The 17,320-nt window shown below is 43.1% G+C and overlaps 1 protein-coding gene across 1 annotated transcript; it reads right to left on the bottom strand.

Annotated features, from left to right (window-relative positions):
• Positions 1-567: 567 nt before the first annotated feature.
• zzz3 (zinc finger, ZZ-type containing 3) lies at positions 568-13,516 on the bottom strand. Its single transcript, XM_079215311.1, has 11 exons — positions 11,376-13,516; positions 8,040-8,178; positions 7,678-7,825; positions 7,447-7,559; positions 6,465-6,536; positions 5,984-6,085; positions 5,493-5,588; positions 4,794-4,943; positions 3,418-3,552; positions 2,811-2,911; positions 568-2,466 (listed from the first exon to the last, which is right to left on the bottom strand). The coding sequence occupies exons 1-11, from the start codon at positions 13,499-13,501 to the stop codon at positions 2,322-2,324; spliced, it is 3,327 nt and encodes a 1,108-aa protein (XP_079071437.1). The 5' UTR covers positions 13,502-13,516; the 3' UTR covers positions 568-2,321.
• Positions 13,517-17,320: the final 3,804 nt, after the last annotated feature.

Here is a 17,320-nt window from a genome sequence, read left to right as displayed (position 1 = left end):
GGCAAGGAATGATCACAGCTGATCTGATAGCACCACCTGCTGGTGAGAAGATCACAACAGAAAAGTCCTGGAATTATATGAAAGGCAATTAAATGGGGGAAAAGGGTTTGACATCCTGTTTAAAATGCATAGAAACATTTAGTTTGTTCTTGCAGTTTTAAGCGGATACAATAAGTGAATACAATATCAGCTAAATTACCTTTAACTGCAGCACTCTGTCAGGGAGCGTTTGAAGTGGCCACTAAAGGTCACACACACAAAGGGCCATCTTGTTTCTCAGACATGAGGATCTCCTGCTTTTCTCAGTTCTAGATCATCAGGTAAATAATGTAGGTTTGGACTGTTAGTTGCATAAAAGAAAGTGTGCTTTACATGTTTTACTTAGCTGACATTTATAATATTTTTTTAATGATAAATAGAAAATGAAATGTGTTGCAGCTTCTGCGCATTATGATATTCTGAACACATCGATTCAATATTGAAACATTTAATCAACCAAAACTTGAAAAGCAAATGAAATGTAATTAGTCACAAATGCACGTGGGCTGCAAATAACAATTAGTCCCATTACTTTATGAATCCGCTGATTAGTTTCTCAATTAAATTGTTTAATCATTTGAACTATAAAATTGTGTCCAAAATGACAACTTCAAACATCTTGATTTGTTCAACCAACAGTTTGAAACCCACACATTCAGAATAAAATTATATCAAATAAATTACAGAAACCAACAGATTATTTTTTTCTTTTACTAATCAAGTCAACAAAATGAATTATCTACTAATCAAATTATGTTATTAATAATAAAGGAACAACAGGTGTAGAAGCACTAGTTTCACACTTTTATTTCCACGTTTCTCCTCTAGCATTTTTTTTTTTTTACATTATTTTTTTTTACATAAGAACAGACTGTTATACACAGATATTGAAGCAGGGGCAAAGGGGGTGAAGGAAAGAGACAAAAACCATACAAAATGGTGTCTACTCAAGCACAACAAAATCTATGTGTATAAAATTGTGTGGGTTGTTCCACTGTGGAGGCACCAACCACTACCTCAATTTTTTATTTTTTTAAATAGATTAATAAAAATACAATCTTTTAAATGGACCTTTTAAAGTGGACTGCAAAATTAAAGAATATCTAGAGGCATGATGACTGGATTGATAATGTAGGACAATGTGGGTCGATGGCGCCACGCAGGAAGGGAGAAGTTGTGGCCAGGCTCAGAGGTGGAATTACCTCCCCAATAAACAATATTTTAAAAAATGGCACACAGCAACTAGCGCTGGCTACTTTTCACCATATACTTGTACACTCAACATGTTCAACAACGGCACACATTGGGGGAGGTGAGAAAATAAACTTTCCATACGTTCCCATTCGCCTGCCTTCAAAAACATTTGCTCTCCGTTCTGTAGTGCTTCCCCGTTAGACATGTCTTAGTGGGCAAAGGGAAAGGAAATAGAGATGTGTGTGTGTGTGTGTGTGTGAACAGCGTTGTGTGACAGTGGTAGGGGTGGCTCCATGCTGAAACATGGCACACAGTCTGTTCAACACATACAGGTCTGTCTGCAGAACGCCATGTGGAACAGCAGAACTTCCTACAGTCTGCAGTCAAAAACACACCGACCTCGGCATCACGCTCCACACCTCCTACTTTCTTTCGCAGCAGCTCCTGCTGAGGAAGCTGTGACTCATAAATACTCATCTACGGATACCTAGCTAGAACATTTTTCACTCTTGCATAACACGGAGACCACATACACACATACAATCCACCCAGGTGCATCTCAGTTGATGACTTCACAGTCCACTATGACCACACATCTTCTTTAAGTGGCGCTTCACGAGACTGATCATCCATTCTCCAGTTTTGAAGCAGCACAGGGAGGTAAACTGGAGGGCGATGAGGGGAAGGGAGGAAAGCCCCCCATGAGTCACAGAGCTCGGGAATGTCGGTGTGCCTTCTGGGGTATTTTTTGTTTGTTTTTTAAAAAATAGTGTATTGTTTCAAATCACGGATCCATTGATTAACCTGGCTGAGGTGGAGCAGGGCCCTCTCGTTCTGCGGAACAAACATGGCCACCCTTTGCTTAAGTCAGGGATACCAGTTTATCAACAGTCCGCCCCCTCCCCACCCACTCACCCTTCAGCAGCACTGTGTTCTGCTTTGAGGCTCCTGCCTGCCTGCCGGCCTGCCTGCCTGCCTGCCTGGCGGCGGGTTAAGCAGTTATCTTGGACTTGGAGGATGGAGCCATGCACAGAGTGGCCTGTGGGATATGTGGAGAGAGCCTGGAGCTAGAGACGCCTGGGACGCTGTCATCTGTTGGCTGGAAAGTAGTTAGGGTCCAGGTAGTTGTAACCTGTGCTCTGCGGCAGACAGTAGTCCCTGTCCAGAAAGGTGTCTTGCTGGTGCACTGGTTCCAAGTGGTGGTTAGGCTTGTGAGTCTCTGTCTTGAACAAGCTGGAAGAAGAGCAGAAACACAGGGGGAAGTAAAGGAAGAGCTAAACTATTATATTTCAACTAGGTTGTGTATTCAAAATCAATACCTGCTGACCATGTCTAAATCTTTTTTAAATAGATATCACATAGCACATGTAGCATTATTACAATACCTCAAAATAATTCAAATAAGTAAACAATAAACAAGACTACACTGCGATACCAATATTGTTACCACAGTATTACCTTTGTAAACATCTCTGATAGACAAATGTATAATATTTTAAATTATGTATCATCCTTTCATTCCAATCCCAACTAACAGTACTGTATGTGGTACTTTGACAAAAGGTGGAGGGTCTCACCAGTCGGAGCAGTTGGAGCAGAAATCCACAGAGTTGTCCTGTGGACAATCCTGACAGTGCCACCTCACTCCCTGGATGGGCTCCATGCCGCAGACATCACACTGCACAAAAAGAGCACACAAACGCATCTCCAGAGCGGTACAAAACCATTACATGTTGGCAAACAATTATTTCTTTGGACTAAAGTAACACTTTAAAGTATAAAACTAACAATGTAAAATGCTGATAGAGCTGCAACTGTCTACTCTGTTGCAACTTTCAAGCTCGAGGGTGTCATAAATAAAAAAACAATGATTTATTATAGAGGATTGATTCCCCGCTGTAGCCAGAGGCAACATTGATCTATACTATTTCAAAGCTTCCTCGTGTGCTGCATTGTGGAGTCAATCAACCTCACACTCATAAACAGAGCCAATATAAAACAGATGCTGTCCTAAACTCATAGAATTGATCCTAAGTAATGCAACTGGACACAACCTGTGTCCATGATGACCAACTGTATAGCCCCTCAGATTCAGGGTGTAATTTAATTTCCCCTCCTACATGGAGGGCACACGTATGTAGAAGCCTGGCTTCAGAGTTGTACAGAAATGTTCAACAACTTCACCTTGAAGCCTATATGCCGCATCCCAGCCTTGTCCTCGTGGATCTCCTGGAGCGTCTGTTTCTTCAGTCGCTTCAACTCTAAAAGTTCTTTGTACTCTGGCAAACTTCTCAACTCCATAGGTATAGCCTCTTCATCCTGAGTGCGAGGGAAGGAAAGACAAACATACGTAAACGTACACACACACAGAAGAAAAAAAGAGACTGAGAGATGCTTCGTCTGTGCATCCCTGACGATTATCAGTCACCATCTCTCTATGACTCCAGGGATCTAACCTGATAATGATATCTATAGATGTTTTATGACCGGAAGATACATTTACAAGGTTTTCTTTTGTTTGGTGAGGAATGTTTTAGTACACAGACACTTTCAGCTTAAAGTACATGGGTGCAAACCGCTGTCTCCTTCACAAAGAAACCTCCGCTTGCCTCCACCTTCTTAAAGAGAGCGGAAAAAAACTCTTTGTTTTTGAGAAAACTATCCGGCAAACTTCCACGCCTTGACAGGAAATGGCTTGTTGAGAATCCTGCCAAGCTGCCAACGCATTTGCCCTCAGCAGAGTTTCATTATTTCCTGCAAACGTGGTCAAAGTAAAAGGACAACCTGGTGAAGTAAAATATTATCGTGGCCCATGCTGGCAGCATCTTTGTGACTCTGGCAGTGTCAGAGGTTTTGTTAATGCGGCAGTAGCCTGTGTTCTCAGCAGGAGACGGCGACCCGGTTTTACTTAAAGGTTACTGCCATCAAAAGGGAAAGAAGGAAAATGTCAACGCTTGGGTAGCGGCGAGCGTCGGGAGTCCTGCAGTTCAAATGGAAAGAGAGGCATGGCTGGCTGGGCCACCTGCTCTGATTTAGCTGTTCAAGAGGACAAGTCGCACTGATTGAAGTGGGAAAAAAGGGCATTTGGCCCATGACGTCTGCAAGGTCATGGGCCAAATGCCGTATTTCACCCAAAATGTATTAAAGTGGCGTTAAGAGGAATAGTCTTTCATATAAAGGCTGGCACGTACACAGTTGCTTACTTCGTCTCGTCTTAAAATGGGATTTAAATAGACACGTCAGGTATAAAACAACCTCCCTAAGGCACAAAACATGCAGCTTTTCCCTGTCGTTATCTTAGGTCACTGCTTATATGAAGACTGTGGATGGTGAGAGAGGAGAGGGAACGCAAGCTTGTGCTAAGCTTAATTAGGCAGCATAGTACCACAGTCTGCTCTGTGGTCAGTGACTCGAAAGAAACTCGAGGATCAGTTACAAGATAATATTCCCAGGTAACATAAAAAGGAGTTGGATGTGTTCAAAAAGAAGTGTTCAAAAAATAAAGAAAAAGCAATGAAGATTTCAGTTATTAGCGTTCTGTGATGTGGCAGAGGACTGACCGAGTCGTCAGCTGAGGGGTCCTGCATGCTGCTGTAATACGCCGAGCGCTCGTCTTCTTCGTCCATGTAGACGGGAGGCTCGTAGGAGGTCAGGAAAGTAGACGGCCGGTACAGGTGCTTGTTGAGGTGGTGCTGCCGCTTACTGGATGCCTGAGGAACAAACAAGGACAGTCACAAGAGCAGCCAATTTTAAACAGGACCCCTTCAAACATGTAATTTCTTAGAAGTCAATACAATAGCAACAATTACTTGCAAGTTAACAATTGGAGCACTTTCTGCAGATATTGATAACTTTTGTTTGGCAAAAGTATGCAGAACTAGATATGAAATAATGGTAATGATGTTCAATACAACATTCCAAATTTCTTCACACATGTCGAACAAAAACTTTGATACAATAGTAGTGTAAATTACATGTTGCAAACATTTAGTAAATATTTACAGACTACATATTTTAGTCACAAATATTTTGTTGCTAAAAGACTAAAAATAAAACAATAACCAGTAAAACATCTTTTAATTCTGAAATATCCCAGAATCAATCACACGTCATCATCACGGTTTCATTCGATTTAAATCAGAATACAACAATATTTAATTAATTGCCACGTACTTACTTAAAGACACAACTTTAAAAACACATTTATAATTAGTGAACTCAATGGGATTAAGGAGTCTGGTAATTAAGTGAAAGGCTACCTTTTTAGTGTACATGCACAGGTTGGGTGTTCTTCCAGGCACAGGAATACCAGCTTTTGTCAGTTTGATGAAGTACTTTTGAACCCTACTGGCAACCTGCAAAGTTTTAACGGGAAAATGGCTGTTAATGATTTCCAACTGAAGAAAAGCTGCTTGAAGTAATTCAAGTCACGCAAATGTATGATCTAGGTTCTTGTAGGGGGTCTTTGCCTTTTAGTACTGCAAAGTATACACTCAAAGCAATTTAACATACTATTTCCATTGTAAAAGCACACAATCGTATTAATAGGTATTGAAAATATATTGTTTAGCTCGCAAAATACAATTCTGGGCACGACGGGTTTAGTCAGGTGAAGGTTTCTGACTTCATTGAGGTGATTTCTTTCTGCTCAAATATGTAAATAAGCCAAATATTCTGAATTAATCAGGTAATACGTGTGGATAAAACAAGCATGCCAGTTTGTTCCATTAATCCAAGCTCTCTTTGTCACCTGTTTTGCTGTTCGGTTGCCGAGCTCATCAGCAACCTTCTGCCATCTTCTGGACTCAACTTCCTCGGGAGGGAACTTTAAAAGAAGCTGCTCCAGTTTTTTCTATCAAATTAGACAAAACAACATAAAACCATGTAAGGACAAATTACTTTACTTCATGAATGACTATACCCTGCTTTGGTAAATAATGTGTTTGATGTGTAGGATTTTATCACAAACTAAATGTATATCATTCAAAAACAGCCTATGAAACAGGTGGGTAGCACAGGTTATTACACCACTGGGTTGCTTTTAAAAATAGAAGGTTAATTCAACCCTCATTTCACTTACTTTTGATACCTAAATTGATTTCTAAAATTCAAAGTGGGAACTGGTATTATGATGGAAAAAAATAAAAAATCTGTAGACAACCGAAAAATATTTTAATGCAATCCGGCACCCACTGAAATGTATTGCAACATCTTGCACACTTACTACCTACCTGTTCCTCCACAGTCCACAGCTGGTTAAAAGTGTCAGACTTGTTCGGCTGACAAAGCCTTCCCCTGATCATCTGTCAAGAAAACACAGGTGATGTTAAAAGATGCAAAAATAATGGGAGCTCCACCCTTTGAAGAGATCTGTGCATATGAACTGCCTGACACACTGAATCAGTCAGTTTGACATACAAAGCCCAGCTGTCAGATGAAACTTGAGCGGTGTCATTGGTAAGACACAGAAAAACAGCAACACTTTTGGCTGACAAACAAAATCCTGTTAGAATTCACAGTTTAACCCGGGAGAATGCAAATGTGCCTGCACAGTGTAAACAGAAATAATCAAGTTGTTTGCTCAGAGCCAAACGCTTGGTGCCGTCTAATCCCAACAATCATCAAAAGTAAAACCGTACTGCGTATACAATGCGCACGCACGCACGCACGCACGCACGCACGCACGCACGCACGCACGCACGCACGCACGCACGCACGCACGCACGCACGCACGCACGCACGCACGCACGCACGCACGCACGCACGCACGCACGCACGCACGCACGCACGCACGCACGCACGCACGCACGCACGCACGCACGCACGCACGCACGCACGCACGCACGCACGCACGCACGCACGCACGCACGCACGCACGCACGCACGCACGCACGCACGCACGCACGCACGCACGCACGCACGCACGCACGCGGCTCCTGATGTTTCCATAGATAACATTGTTTGTGCTCACATGTGCCACCTGCTCAACTCCGCCAAGGAGCAAGAATGGGAGAGATGAGGTTGCCAGAGGCCTACGCGTGTGAAATGGTAATAACCAGATGATTTGTAGGCCAATCTGCAGGAGATCGGTGACTTACCAGTTACAGTTGGGAACAGATGTAGCTGCATCTGCACTAATGATATACTGGGAGACATTCACAGTGTATGTATGGGGGTGGTACAGGTTATCTTACAAAGGAGGCAGTGCCATACCTGTGTTTGCCTGCTGATCTCTAAAGCGTCACTAGTGGGCAGAGAGGAGTACATGGTGGACGATTCACCTTCCTTCTTGGGCTCCACAGGACTTTTTGGTCGAGCAGGCAAACCTGAAGGGAGGAAATGAGAAGAATGAGTCAATTAAAAATGGCAGACGAATCTCTGCAGGGATAATTTTTGATTTAAAACAATGTACACATACCAAGACAAAGACAAATATATACGTGCCTTGGTCGAAGATTAGCTTTAGCCGCCTGGTTTTGCGTTTCTTGTCGCAGAACTCTCTCTCAAAGTCACCGAGGCCTGAGGTGTACTGCTCCCATCCAACGTCAGGGAGCTGGACGACTCGCTGAGGACACGGCAAGTCCAAACTAACCTGATGGTCACAAGAATTGGGGGTCACAATCTATATTAACAAATGATCTTCATTTCTATAAACTATACCGCAACAAGGTTAGATACGTTACAACATGAGAACAAAACACTGTACGGTAGGGAAGCTAATTCTGGCCGTTTTTCTCTCCAATAGCTGCTTTTGTAGATAAATGCTTTTTTGGTTTGTCAAGAACACGTGCGTGTGTGTGTGTTACCCGTTTCTGCAGCTGCTCCACAAAGCTGATGGGATTGCCGAGTGCCTCCCTCTGGTGACGCGCCAGAGTCTCTAGGTCCAGAATGGCCTGCGTGCGCTGGGCCTCGAGAACACCAATGGTCTGCAGCAGCCTCTGATAACTGACATGTAGGGAAGTGAGGTTAGACAACAGTGGAAGAGAGGGACTACTTACATTATTCAACCCGACACTTGCAATGCTGCAGTGCATCAAACTTTCAGGCCCCAGACGATGCATAATTCAACCATTGTGCTGAGAACTTAAATACTTGCACAAGAGATAAACCACTTTCCAGTCTTCAACCAGCTGCTTTCGCAAATAAAACACCTTTAGAGTTACTTTTCTAGTGCAGCCCATCACTAACTGCAGTGGGTGAATGACAAACAGTAAGAGAAAATACACTTTAAACATTTTGCTAATCTGTAACTGTGCACATCATTCTGATTTCATAGCAATATCAAAACCTTTGCATGACAAACATTGGGTTTTGCAGTTCTTGAGGAGCCTTCCATGCTGTACAAGTTTGGCTTTTCCACTCACACCCTCTGAAGCAAAAGAAGAGCTGCAAACTGAGCTGTCAATGACTAAGTGTAGTACTGACTCAGAGGCCCTACAGTACGAACAGAGCAGGAGCAATCAACAGGAATGTGACAGCATCCTGCATGACTATAATCTAATGCAAGTGCTCAGTGAAGCAGAGTCGATCAATCTCCCCTAACAGGACATTAATGAAAATCAATGCAGAGGTCCAAAGGTCCAGCGGTCAGAAAATCCTACAAGCAAACCATTCAAACAAGTCAACTGTGTTTAACCGCACATCCCTTCTTTAGTTACAGACACCATCCTTTTATATGATGTGGAACTCTGTTGACCTTGTACCAAATCAGTGAGTGCTATACTTCAACGCAAACTGTAAAAATAAATCTGTCTCTGCAGCAGTGGCACCAAAACGTATTACTGCACTTAGATGCTCAGTCAAATGTAAGATCTCGGCAAAAGAAAGCAGCAACTTCCTCAGATGAACATCGATCTGTCTGCTTTTCAGTAGTGATGTGTCCTTTCGTATCGAGGCTTCGATGCGCGTGTCGAGTAATCCAGGTAGATTTTGGTGAAGCGCGTATCGAGGCAGGGAAACTCAATGGATTTCCCCCTTCCTCTCTGTACCCAGCTTCATGTGTGCCTGTGAAAGGGTATTTTATAAAGCAGGCGAAATAGTCTCAAAAAGCCCAGCACTGTGGAAACGTTCTTATTTTTACTTAGAAAATTGGACACATCAACATGGACGAACGGAGCCGAGACTCAAAACACCAATCCTCTGACTGAAAGTCAAATATTCTAACCACTGACCCACAGTCACATCACAACCCCCTCCCAATTTGTTTCGAGCTTTGATTTTGACCCCGCCATTGTATCATAAAGATAGACACAATATTAATAAGTTAATAATTGATGTATTGGCGTCACAAACATAATTTATTCAATGTAAAGCTTCACACACCAAAGCCATGGTGTCGTTATGATCACTCGCTTGTTTCTGCTTGTTTTACATGTATTGTCCACTTGGTGGCGCAGTAGAGCAAATGAAGCTCCATGAATCTTCGGCCCATGAGCGAACCAACTGGATGGAAAGCTTCAATGCTTCAGGAAGCTTCATCTCGCCATCACTACTTTTCAGCCCTCTGAACTCCCACCATATGTCCAGGGACAAATCTGGTGCACCATTGCCACCTACTGGGCCTGAGGTTCACTAAATAACACAAGTGCCAAATGAATATCAGGCCAGGACAATAGTGCTGTGCTAAGGCCTGATAATCAAGGATTGTGGTTTGCTTTTTTTTAAGTATTTACATGAAATAGGTAGAGGGTACCATGACAAAATAGACACATTTGTAAAATAAAAATACAAGATGTTCTGTTTCCACATCCTCAATCACTTCTGTCTAAATTCTCCATATTCAGCAAATCTAGAATGCCTAGTCATGCATCCGTAAAAATGACTTCTTACTGCATTGATCTGAGCCAGAAAAAAATACTCCTCAATCAGCACATTCTAAAACTTGGCATGTCACAGAAACAAGATTGAATTACCTTACAAAACACGAGCAATTAAATCTTTCTCGAAAGACATTTTCTGAATTTGAAACAATTCGAGACTAAAGGACCTCAGCTGAGGATCGTCTCTAAGCCTCACAGCCCTTTGCCCTCATGAAGATGCATCATGAATCAGCTGACCTGCTACGATGCAGTTAGCCGTGCCTGACTGAGCGCAGCATGGGAACTGTCCACCAACATAAACATCCCATCTTCTTTGACTACCGACAACATAACTTTGAATAAAACCCTGCACAGAGAAATACTGTGAATGGAGGCAATCAGCAGAGTGATTTTAACATCCAATCTCTGTGGTATTTGGGAAGCTGACAGTTGGCAGCTAATTCACACAATTACAGCATCAGATTGAAGGTGGAAATTAAAAGGCTGAAACATGCAAAGCCTTGAACAATAATACAGGAGCTATAGTTAGATGCTCCCCGATATTCCCATAATAACTTGAGAAAAAGACTAAAAAAAAAAAACAGGGATAATTTAACAGTCCGTCTATGCGTTGGTGCTGCCAAAACCCAGATCCACTTATTTGTGATGTTTCCTTACATTTTCTGATGGAAGTGAAGGATGAGAGTGTCTGCTTGCCAAAAAGGCAAATTTTGTATATTTTCTTCATGAATATGTGAACTTCTGTGGCTGTAGGTAGAGATAAAGTTAATCTTCCTTTATGAACAAAACACTGACAACAATCAAACTGTTGATAAAACTGAGGATGTGTGAGACAATTAACAGGACGAACAGGACAGGAAAGAAGATATTGTTATATTATATTAAATATTATCCTGCCCTTCAAATTTTGATTCCATGTTTTTCTAACTCTTTTTAAAAACGTTTACGGTATCTCTTCAGGCATTTAACAGTTAAATTAAACAGATTTAGAGAAACTTATTCAACCTGTGAGGAGGGGTCACAACAAGAAAGAGCTAAAAAGGCTGGGAACTACTGATGTAGCCTAAATAAAAATAACAAAAACACAGAAGCAGTCAATGAATCGCCTATATATTTAACACTAAGACTAAACTGAAGAATAATTTAATCTTCAGCTCTTTCTTGCACAAACAAATCATCATTAACTCAAATATGTCTCTGGTTCATTCAAAAGCAAAGACCAGAAGTACCGCAATGAACACAGAATACAATGATCAACATGTGTGAGAACTACATAAAAAAAAGATGAGGAGAGAGCAGAATCCCCGGGGAGCTCCTACATACTCTTTGTTGTGTTTAAGAGCCAGGTGGTCTGACTCAAAATAATACACATCTGGCTCCTCCTCCTCCTCCTCCTCTTCTTCTTCTTCTTCTTCTCCCTCTTCCTTCTCCTCATCCTCTTCCTCCTCCTTCTCCTCCTCCTCCTCCTCAGCCTGGCTCTGTGCCAGCTTCTTGCTTTGCTCAACCTCTTTGCTCTCCACAGGTACACAACTGTCCTCACCACCTGCCCCGTCTCCTAGATCCACAGAGACCGGCTCCTCGCTGGAGGTGCCAACCGAGTCTGAGGGAGCAGGTTCCTCGACCACAGGGCAATCCTCCTCCAGCCCAACTAGCACCTCCCCCTCTTCCCTCAAGGGACCATTGTCTCTGGGAGGAGAACTTAGCTTGGAGGAGGATGCCTTGCCACCAGTAGCAGCCCTCCTGGGTGAAGTCCGCAACGTGTATCTGTGTTCGTAGAGCTCTGTGAAAGAGGGGGGCGTGCTGGATATTGAGGGATTGCACTCTGGCTCTGTGGGGGAGAGCGTTGTTGCTAGTGGGGGTGTAGTTTCTCCTGAGTTGCTGTTGTTGTTGATTGGAATACTGTTCATGTTGGTGGTAGTGGAGGCAGCCACTTCCTGCACTGGTGTTGACGGCCGGCCGTTGGTATCATTTTCACTCTCAGTCACCTGCTCCTCATGGGCCAGAAACAATGGGTCGCCCACCACGTCCACCTCCACCTCCTGCTCCTTCGCCACTATCAACTCAGGGATAGGATCCTCTGGAAAAGTTTCAAATGACTGCACAGATGAGGCTGGCGATTCCCCTGAGCCAGAGACCTCCATCTGCAGAGGGACAGAGTTTCTACAAGGCACAGATGGGTCAGGGGATGAGGGGGCCCCTGTTTGACTACCGTTGAGCAGTGACGGGCAGTTGGTGACAGAGGTGGGGTTTGCACTAAGCTCTTCAGTGAGTATGCTAGGTTCCCCTGCTTTATTCTCTCTGAGTCCATTAGAGGCCTTGTGGGCATTCGGGGGCTGGGCTGCCCCATCACACTCCACATGACCATCCTCTGCCTTCGCCCCTGTCAGCTCACCTTCCTCTTTACTGTAGACAGGTGAGGCAGGAGCTGTGTGAGCAGAGTTTTGGCTGGAAATGTCTTCACAACTGTTGTCCTTGCTATGCTCTGAGGCAGAGACTGGACTTTCAGATTTCAGAGGCCCAGGGTCCTCATCGTGTCCCTGAGACTCTCCAGAGCGGGAGCACCGCTTGGCCCTTTTGATTTGAGGACAGGCATCCCGTGGCCCGTTCCCTCTCTCACAGTTTTCGGAACTCTCAGGACTAATGTCTTTTTCTAAACAGGACACACCCCGCTTCCTGGAGCTGGTCCATTGCTCTGCCTCAGCTGGAGAAGCATTCAAGTCAGTTACCTTTCCCTGCAACGAGGTCTGCTGCGGGCCATCCTGCGGAGTGTCATGCTTCGACTCCTGCTTCGACTCCTGCTTCGACTCCTGCTTCGACTCCTGCTTCGACTCCTGCTTCGACTCCTGCTTGCCGTCCTGCTTCGACTCCTGCTTGCCGTCCTGCTTCGACTCCTGCTTGCCGTCCTGCTTCGACTCCTGCTTGCCGTCCTGCTTCGACTCCTGCTTCGACTCCTGCTTGCAGTCCTGCTTGCAGTCCTGCTTCGAGTCCTGCTTCGAGTCCTGCTTCGAGTCCTGCTTGCCGTCCTGCTTGCCGTCCTGCTTGCCGTCCTGCTTCGACTCCTGCTTGCCGTCCTGCTTCGACTCCTGCTTGCCGTCCTGCTTCGACTCCTGCTTGCCGTCCTGCTTCGACTCCTGCTTGCCGTCCTGCTTCGACTCCTGCTTGCCGTCCTGCTTCGACTCCTGCTTGCCGTCCTGCTTCGACTCCTGCTTGCCGTCCTGCTTGCCGTCCTGCGTCGACTCCTGCTTGCAGTCCTGCTTCGAGTCCTGCTTCGAGTCCTGCTTCGAGTCCTGCTTCTTCTTGGGAGAGCGGGCCCTTGGTAGCGGAGGTAACAAGGTCTCCTCCGGCTGGGCAATACTGCGGTTCCTGAGGGTTCGACCACAAAAGTTCTCATCCAATCCATTGAGCCCCACTGACGACCTTGTGACACGCGAGGAACGGGACGCGGCCATACTACGGCGGGTGCCTACAGTCTCCTCATCCTGGTGCTCTCTCCTCTGCAGCAGAATGCGGGCACCTGCAAAGCGCACACAGACACATACATAAACTTCATTAAGTCATAAATAACCACTAAAAACTGCAAACCTTCATAGCTTAATTGTTACTTCATAACATAACCTTTGCTGTAAGTTTATATTGGTTTCACTAACCAGGCATGCCAACAAATTATTGCATGAGCAGTACCCTAGGGTGTTTCAAACAAGAACATTCACCAAAAGGCCTTTGTTAAATACAGCTTGGGTCATTTCTAAGTTCACACCAGAGGGGTATTGATTTCTCCTGTCATTGTATCCAAGCAACACATTTTGTCCACAGGCAATACTAGATGATCACAGGTTCATACAAAGGGAATACACAAAAAAAGGTGGAAGATCTTAAATTGGCAGAAGACAAAACAGGAAACAATGAAAAAAGGTAGGGCTGGGACGATTTCTCATCATAAGCAACGTCTTCGATTACAAAAATGCATAGAGTTTGTATATATCTAAAAATATATTTTCGAAATGTTTCTTCATCGACCCCATGATAAAAGAAATTCAACAATGCCTTCCCAAATTTGCACTGTTTGCCTGAGGTATCCTGCAGATAAAGTACATTACTGTGCATTTGAACAACAATTCTGGCTTACAGTGTGAACTGGAAGATGAGCACAAGATGAATGCTACCAGGCACTATTATGTGGTCGATTTTATTCTATACTAAATCCATTTCACACATAACAGATAGCCTTTATGCAATTCAAAATGTAATCTCTACAATCCACAAGAAATGCACTTTTACTATAATTTCATGTAAACACCTTTACTTTACTCACATTTATCTCACTCGCATAATAAAGTCGATATTGAGGCAAACAACAGAGCTATCATCAATAGCTTATTCTAGTTTCTCGCAATATTTTGATACTGCATTGCATAAAGGTCATGGAGTGAAACGGTTAAAAAAGTAGCATGTAGTGACTACAAACACAATAGCAGTGTTGTGGATTTCACATTACAAATAAGTAACAGAGATGCTTTTAAAACTCATCAATGTAAAAAACAACTAAACAAAGTCACTTCATTTTCCAGACAAACTATACACAGTAAAACAACTTCTTTTAGTGGGCAAGGCTGGGACAGTAAACCTTATCAATGACCATCTGGTTGTATTCTAGGAATATAGTAATTAGGATAAGGTGCTATATAGAAGATTGGGAAAATTTCTATTGCCTCTCAACGGCCCTCAACACGGCAACGGCTCAGCCGGCGTCTTGCAGCTAACAGTGCAAACAACGGCAAGAGTGCTGGTAGAGCAAACAGTGTATACTTAAGGTAGAACTAGAGGGTGAGTGCTACACTTCTGCGACGCCATCGATCGGTACTGCATTATCAGCTGTAACCGCCGTACGAGTGCAGTGCAGTGCAGTGCAGTGCGGAGCAGCGGTTGTGAGTGAGCCAGCGGGGTACGCTCCCATACACAAGTGCTAAAAGCAGAACAAAGAAGCCAAGCTTCATCAACCTGATCTACTTGGCTGGTGTATTGCTGGGGACCCCAGAATGTGCAGTGTTGTAAGTTGCTGCAATTTGGACATAGTTCCTCTTTGCTTCTGGATGTTACACTCCAACTCTTCTTCACTTCACTGGAGTCAATGAGCGGTTATCTTGAACACTGCAAGCAGCACTTCAGGGGGCTACGACCAGGGTTCATTCCCCAATGCCAGAACGAACACATAGCATCCATGGCACGGTAGATAAATTATTGTTATTAATTAGCATTGAGGACATGGTACTCATTTACATTATTTTCAAGTAGATAAATCTTTGGCCCGATGTCTATCGAAACTGATTTAAAAAGCTCCTTGTTTCCTTTCCTGGGACAATACCTCCCTTTTCCTACACTGTGATAACACAGCAACATCCAAGCCAGAGGCTACGCTGACTACAAATACATTTTTATAATATTCCTTCAGGGAGCTAACATAATAGTCACCTGGAACAAGCACTACCACATGCACATATTACTCACACTCCACTAAAGACTCCAGCTGAGAAAGCTAATGTGATTTGTCCATGCATAAAATAAGAGAGAACACGAAAAACAGAGGGGGAGCAGGTTATTCTGACTAAGCAGCACTCACCCTTAGACTCAAAATTGACAAAAATAATTAAGCCTGCTCATCTGACCTGCTCTAAAAAACTAATTACTACGTGAAAATGATCAGGGTTTAGTTGAATAATTTGAAATACTTCTTCACACTTCCCTTTCCTAATAATTAACACTTTGTTGGCAATGCCTCAATTAATTAACAATAAATTGATACTCATCTATTGCTGCCACTAGGTGCATGTTGGAAATATCTGAATACATGTTGTGGCCATTAAACAAAATAAAGCAAGTTGCGATTACTTACAAATCTGAATACCCTATCTGAGCTTGCTTCTTTCCAGTCTACACTTAAAGTAATTACGCAAGAACCTTGCTGTTGAAGATCAATCGGTATTTAAAACCCACAAGTCTCCTTTGTTATGAGCACAGTGTGAATTATCATCAAGCCACAGCATAGGTTGAAAAGTAAAGAGTATTACAGAAGTAAAGAGTATTACAGAAGTAAAACATATTTTTAATTGTTTACACAAAATTATGTTCTCTTGTTGACTTTTCTTCAATTTGTTATTTTCTCAATACTTTCAACATGTGAAGGCCCTGATAAGTGTACTATAAACTAAATAAATATGGTAAAACCCTCTTTGGTTGAACTGCATATAATTCATGTCATCAGTCAGGCCATAATGTTTGATGAGGGGTCGCAAGTAGACATTGCTTTGTTTTATGGGGGTCAAAAGCCAAAAAGGTTGGGAACCACCACAAACCAGAATTTGATTTATGTTTTCTCTCAACCGTTTGTGGGTGTATGAGAGTAACAGTTACTGATATGAGGATAAATGTATTTTTTTTTTTAAGTATCTTTTGTCTTTTATAAACATTTAACTTAGATTAGAAAAAAATACAAGAAAGCTTGAAACTATCCCTGTTTGCAAATGTTATTGTCAAAACATAATTTTTTACATCTGTAGACGTTGACATTGAGAGCAATTTAAAACCGGAGTCAAATTCCACATTAAGCCACCGATCCTGAAGAAAGAAAACAACAACTTGTGCTCACAGGCAGGAGTTAAACCACAAATGTCGAACGTGTCAAAGCCATATGTTAGTAGTCAGTGCAGCTACTTAGACAGGACCCATGTGTGATTGTAATTCTCAATCAAACCACTTCCTGTTCTTTCCTAAAGCGCGTGTTTGGTTGTGAACCTATATTAACACGTGCCGATTACATTTCTAGCACCATGACAGACGCGGACTAAGACACGGATCACTAATCATAAACGAAACATTGGTTTCATTGAGATGTTAAGTCTGTAAACACACACACACACCTTAGTAGCCGAGTGTGTGGGCTATTGTTGGCAAACCAGCTAAGCTATCGGTCGAGTTTAGAGTGGTACATTCGTTTTATGATAAACAAATAAGCGTTGTGCGGTTTAACAATCGAGTTGGACTGTTCATATCTATTACTAACATGTAGTTAGTAATAGTAACAGGGCCTACTGGCAGCAAGACATCCACGAAGTGGTGTTGGTGTACATACCGATGAGAATCGCTCAAATCCCAGCATCCCAGCTAAATCACCTGCTGCGAGCTTATTGTCGAGAAAGTTAACCTAGCTAGATGTTGTTAGACTAGACACCGTTGCAGCTGCACGTGCCGCCGGTTGAGTTAACGCTAGTTTG

This window comes from Taurulus bubalis (genome assembly GCF_910589615.1).
Source record: "Taurulus bubalis genome assembly, chromosome: 1".
Lineage (NCBI taxonomy): Eukaryota > Metazoa > Chordata > Actinopteri > Perciformes > Cottidae > Taurulus > Taurulus bubalis.
The sequence above is the reverse complement of the archived record's forward strand: the minus strand, read 5'-3'. Positions and strand labels throughout refer to the sequence as shown.